This window comes from Arachis ipaensis, chromosome B08 (assembly GCF_000816755.2).
Source record: "Arachis ipaensis cultivar K30076 chromosome B08, Araip1.1, whole genome shotgun sequence".
NCBI lineage: Eukaryota > Viridiplantae > Streptophyta > Magnoliopsida > Fabales > Fabaceae > Arachis > Arachis ipaensis.
Window position 1 is genome coordinate 122036298 of NC_029792.2, and position 5069 is coordinate 122041366.

Genomic DNA, 5069 nt, shown 5'->3' on the forward strand with positions numbered 1-5069 from the left:
TTTAATATAAATTATATAAAACAAATAAGAAAAGAAAAGAAGAAAGTAGGTTAATATATTATTGTAATATTGTTATATATCTCTCTGCTTCTCTACTTCTCTTTTCTTTCTCTCTATCTGTCAACTCTCCAAAAAGCTTCGTTCCCTTCTCAGCCCCTCTTTCTCTTTCTCTTTCTCTTCTCTCAACCTTTTTTAATTCACTTCATGTTTTTCATCAACTACGCTTTATATTCGGAGCCGAATTGAGAGTAAGGAATTTTTTTTTTCGATCAAAAACTTGTGAATACGGTTTTCCTTAGCTTCGGCTCATACTAATAATAAAATATATTTAAATAATTTTACGGAAACTTATTACCGTGTTGAATTTTTAATTTGGATGATAATTAAGAATTTAATTAAATTTAGGGTGTGTTTGGTACTGGTTTGTTTGTGTTTTGCGGATTACATGTGATTATTATAATTATTTTTGTTTCTTTTTGCTATTTATTTTGTGATTGGTTTTTTGTGAATTTGTGTTGTTTCGTTTGTTTGAGTGATGAGTGCTGAAATTGCGGAGAACAAGTCTTTTGTGTGCGTGTTATGTGTTTTGTGTGGAGAGTATTTGAAGCAAAGTTGCGTCCTTTAATAACGAAGGAACCCCTCACTTTTTTTCTGGAACAAACCCTCCCTCTTATCATTCAACTCTTTTTTCCCCCTTAATCTAAAAAAATAAAAAAAAATAAAAAAGATTTGATATATATGTTTTTGGTTTCTGTTCTTCAGAATATAATTTGGTTTCTGAGGAATTAGGTTTTTATTTTCTCCCTCTGTTTAAGTCATAAGATGATGCTGGTTTGTGGTTTTGGTGGTCATTGCAGCTTTGGGATTGAATTGGTCATCACATAATCATGTATTGATTCTGCTGTTATTTCTTTCTTTTATCAATGTGTTGTATTTCCTTTTTTGATGTTATTGTTTTTTTGTGAAGATTTGTGGTCCTGGTTTGTTTGTTTAACATGGATAAATCCAGGCGGAATCATCCATATATATTATGTATATCATCTTGATGGTCCATATGAAGCTACAAAGAGTACTGTTTTGGTTCATCAAAATTCAAAATAGGTGCCTTTGTTATATGATATGTAAATATTGATAGATTATAGTAACTTGTCTTATATATGTGTAATTTTTGTTTTTATTTATTTTATTTTAAAAAGAAAGAAAAAAGGTGTTGTTATTTGGTAGCAAGGCATGTCTATGTATATCCATTTGTTTCATCTAACCTTAGAAGCTTTCTGCATGATTTCATCTAGCTATGGTTTGTGTTGACTGTTAACTGAACTCTTGTCTGTTTGCAGATTTTTGGAAAAAATATGATTTACCGATTGGAATTTCATGTTTATCGTGTGAATTAGATTGATTATTTGAAAATATGAGTGAATGTTTTATCCTAATCAGCATTATCATTTTTTTTCTTCATTTACTGATGCAAAATAACATGTTGCAGATTTTGAAGGGATTAAAAAAATTGATGGATGACTATTCTGGAAAAAGAGCAATTGATGGGGTGGTAGTCCCTAAAAAGGGGATGGGCCATTTGTTTAGAGATTCTGCTAATACTAGAGATAGAAATGGTCAAGTGTGCAGCCGTCTTGGTTGCAGTAGTAAAGTCAACTCTCCTAAAGGTTCTCAAATTGGTTCTTCTGAAAAGGGTAAATCTTTGAAAACTTCTTTTCGAACTACATCCAGTGGTAAGGAAGCAATTGGGAGTTCTTCTAGAACTTTCACAGGGAATAATAACTCAGGAAAATCCCTTATAAAACCTCGGAAGACATTATCCTCTCAATTAGAGGCTGATTCTTCAGAAACTAGTAGTGTACATGATGAGACAGATATTTCAAATCTTGTCCCTCCATCTGAAAACTTTCGGAGAGTACTTCAAGCTGAAGTAGAAAATGTAGGATCCAGTAGTGTTGTGCAGATGGAAGTAGGGAGCTCTAGTGTAGCATCATCTAATACAGGATCACGGAGGAATTTCCATCCAAAGCCTGGTTTGCGTGGTCAAGAAACTAAAAGCACTGGCGCAGCAACACGAGCCGGGACCAGTAGGTACGGATTAAGAAACCTCAGATGCAACTCCATATCTGATGTCGTCCCTGCTGGCATTCAACCACCAGACTCGGCCAATAATAGAAGAAAGGATACAGTAAAAAAGAGAAATTGTGAAGGGGAAAGTAGTTCAACAGCTAGAGGGAAGAAGATCAATGGTTCTTCATTAGAAGGACGGAATTCTGGTCCTAGAAATGGTATATCTATCTCTGATTCAAGAAGACCCAGAAATATGCCTTCTAATAATAGGGACAGGCCAGACAGCAATGTAATGTCAGTCAGAACGCGGAGGCCGACTAATGGTAATGCGAGGGGACGACTTTCTAACCAAAGTAATCCTAATCCCGTGGCATCGAATGAGCCTGTTGTCATGATACCTACTTTGCCTCATTCAGGTGATCATAATGCTCCTGGTGTATTGCATCTCACTTCTCTGGAGGCTCCTTTAAGCCGTCCTGTCTCTTACAATAGACCTGGTAGTAGCAGTGATGAACTGTATGGTATTATGCCTATGTCTCCCACAGAATATGGCATCACTCATTCTCTTATAAATCGGGACAACTTTCGACGACGCTATAACATGGATGGTATTGCAGAGGTAACTTCTATTCTAACCATGAGAATGCATTTTCCCCCCTTTTTAATCATGGTAGTTAATTATATTCTGTAATTATATGCAGGTATTGTTGGCACTTGAGAGAATTGAGCAAGATGTTGAGCTAACACACGAGGTAATTCTTCATCAATCTAAACATCTTTGACTTCAGCCATGGGTTATCTGACGCATTCATTTTGTGTATTTCAGCAAATTCTTTTACTCGAGTCGAACTTGCTCCTCACTGGACTAAACTTCTATGATCAACATAGAGACATGCGGTTGGACATTGATAACATGTCATATGAGGTTTGTTAATGTCATAAGGTGCCACAATTCAGTTTTTTAGTTACTTGCGTAGGTTATTGCCATATTTTTCGTAATGGTTTTGAGAGCATTTGTATTAGAACATATTCCGATGAATATATTCTTAATAATGCATATTAAAATTTAAAAGCGATGTTGAAGATTATATAACCTAGGTCTTATTGCTGCTTAATGACAGTATGTTTGATCTTCTGTTTCTAAGGGAGAGATTTGATTTTTTTTTTTTAAATTTTATTTTGTGAGATGTTTCACGATGGGATCATTATTATCCTTGATATTGCAAACAGTTATTTTGGAATTGCAAGGTTGTTCAGTTACTTTAGCTATTCTCACCTCCCCCTTTTTTTTTTTACATATAATAGGAACTATTAGCTTTGGAAGAGAGGATGGGTTCTGTGAGCACAGCTCTAACAGAGGAAGCATTATCAGAGTGCCTAAAGAGAAGTTTCTTCAAATCCTTACCTTCAGATGATGTAACTGAGACTTTCAATGGGAATAAGAATAAGGACGATACCAAATGTAGCATCTGTCAGGTTTTTCTTCTTTCCCCCTCATTTGATATTTGATAATTGCATCTTTTTATGTTTCTCATGGAGTTAGTGTGTGTTCGAGTTAGAAATGTTAATATGGATTTTAGTTTGTGGTGAATCATACGTGGGCCAATACATAAGCTGCAGTTTGTGTTATTAGAGAGTCCAATTTTAATGCACTGACGATTTAAAATAACTGACGTAATGCCAAAGCTTTTTAATTCCATGACAATTTAAGTACATTATTATTGTGGCACTACATTATCTGATTTATAATTATAGTGTAAAACTTCTACATGAGTATAGTAAAATCAAATTCACATCTAGACATTATTGGATACATTATTAATGTGACAATACATTATTTGATAATAGTGTCAACTTCTCTTACACTATGAGTGTATCAAAGTTAAATTCATATCTACATATTTATAAGGATTTACCGATTTAGGTTGCATGTAGTGTTAATATAGAGAAGTTTTATGCTGACCTAACTAACTATATGTTGCTAAATTGGCATAGATGTTGATTTACTCGTTCGCCATTTTAGAAGTTTTAAAATACACACACAAGCATCTAATTAGATGAGTGTGCAAACAATGTATAGCAATATCACTCTGAGAAATGTTAGGGGACCAACACTTTTAACATTTTATTTTTATACTATTGGGATTTAGGTTTTGTGATTTAGAATTTAGTATAAGCATATCTTTGTTGGCCAAGTGTTCTTATTAGTAATGATATCTTTGCTGAATGGTTATTTATGATGTTGCTATATATTATATATTATATATTATATAGGGTTTACAATTGAACTCTGAGATTACACTAACAAACAACATAACTGATTTACTTGGGAATGTAGGAGGAATATGTGGTTGGAGATGAGGTGGGGAATTTGCAATGTCAACATATGTTCCATGTGGTTTGCATCCAACAATGGCTGAGGCTCAAGAACTGGTGCCCTATTTGCAAAGCATCAGTGGCAAAGTCATCAACTCCGCCGTCACCGCCGCCGTCGTCATCATCACCTTCATCCTATTGATGATTCCATGGTGTTAGGTCACACAGATGGAGGAAGACTCATTTTCTCTTTATCCGCCGTCTCTTCATTTTTTCTCACTCCCCTTTTTCTTGTCACATTTGTACAAAATACAGTTTCTCCTCTCACCTCTTTCTTATTATTGGTCATTTTGTACATAGCCAATATTTTCGCACCAATTATATTACCTACTAATAATAATACAAGCTACTGGCTTGATAATAGACATTTGAACTACTGTGGAATAGTGCCATGCAAATGTGTTCTTCCTCTTATAGGCTTATGTTCTTTTGGATATGCTAGATCACAACAACAATCTCAACATTATGTTTGTGATGAGCGATTTTAGAAGGATCAAGTTCTTCGAACAAAAGAATGAATGATAGTTTATGTACTTATCATTAATAAGTAAGGTTGTCAAACTCGACTTGTATGAGTTTACCTAATTTTTTTAAATATATATACTCAAATCTAGGCTTTTAAAATT

The 5069-nt window shown here is 34.2% G+C and overlaps 1 protein-coding gene across 3 annotated transcripts; it reads left to right on the forward strand.

Annotated features, from left to right (window-relative positions):
* LOC107613094 (probable E3 ubiquitin-protein ligase RHG1A) lies at positions 92 to 4857 on the forward strand. 3 transcript variants are annotated; one of them, XM_016314946.2, is made up of 6 exons: positions 92 to 248; positions 1487 to 2686; positions 2769 to 2819; positions 2894 to 2992; positions 3373 to 3543; positions 4406 to 4857. In XM_016314946.2, exons 2-6 carry the CDS (start codon positions 1511 to 1513, stop codon positions 4583 to 4585), a joined length of 1677 nt encoding a protein of 558 aa, XP_016170432.1. In that variant the 5' UTR covers positions 92 to 248; positions 1487 to 1510; the 3' UTR covers positions 4586 to 4857. The 3 variants fall into 3 exon arrangements, with proteins under 3 accessions (XP_016170432.1, XP_020965592.1, XP_020965593.1); XM_021109933.1 differs by lacking the exon at positions 92 to 248 and adding an exon at positions 495 to 889; XM_021109934.1 differs by lacking the exon at positions 92 to 248 and having other exon boundaries at positions 1974 to 2390; positions 2484 to 2686.

What these genes read in the sequence shown, in the direction of transcription:
- LOC107613094 (XM_016314946.2), top strand. Translation starts at nt 1,511, where the DNA reads ATGGATGACTATTCTGGAAAAAGAGCAATTGATGGGGTGGTAGTCCCT. An exon ending in ACATGGATGGTATTGCAGAG is followed by an intron (nt 2,687 to 2,768) that starts GTAACTTCTATT and finishes AATTATATGCAG; the next exon opens with GTATTGTTGGCACTTGAGAG. An exon ending in TTGATAACATGTCATATGAG is followed by an intron (nt 2,993 to 3,372) that starts GTTTGTTAATGT and finishes TACATATAATAG; the next exon opens with GAACTATTAGCTTTGGAAGA.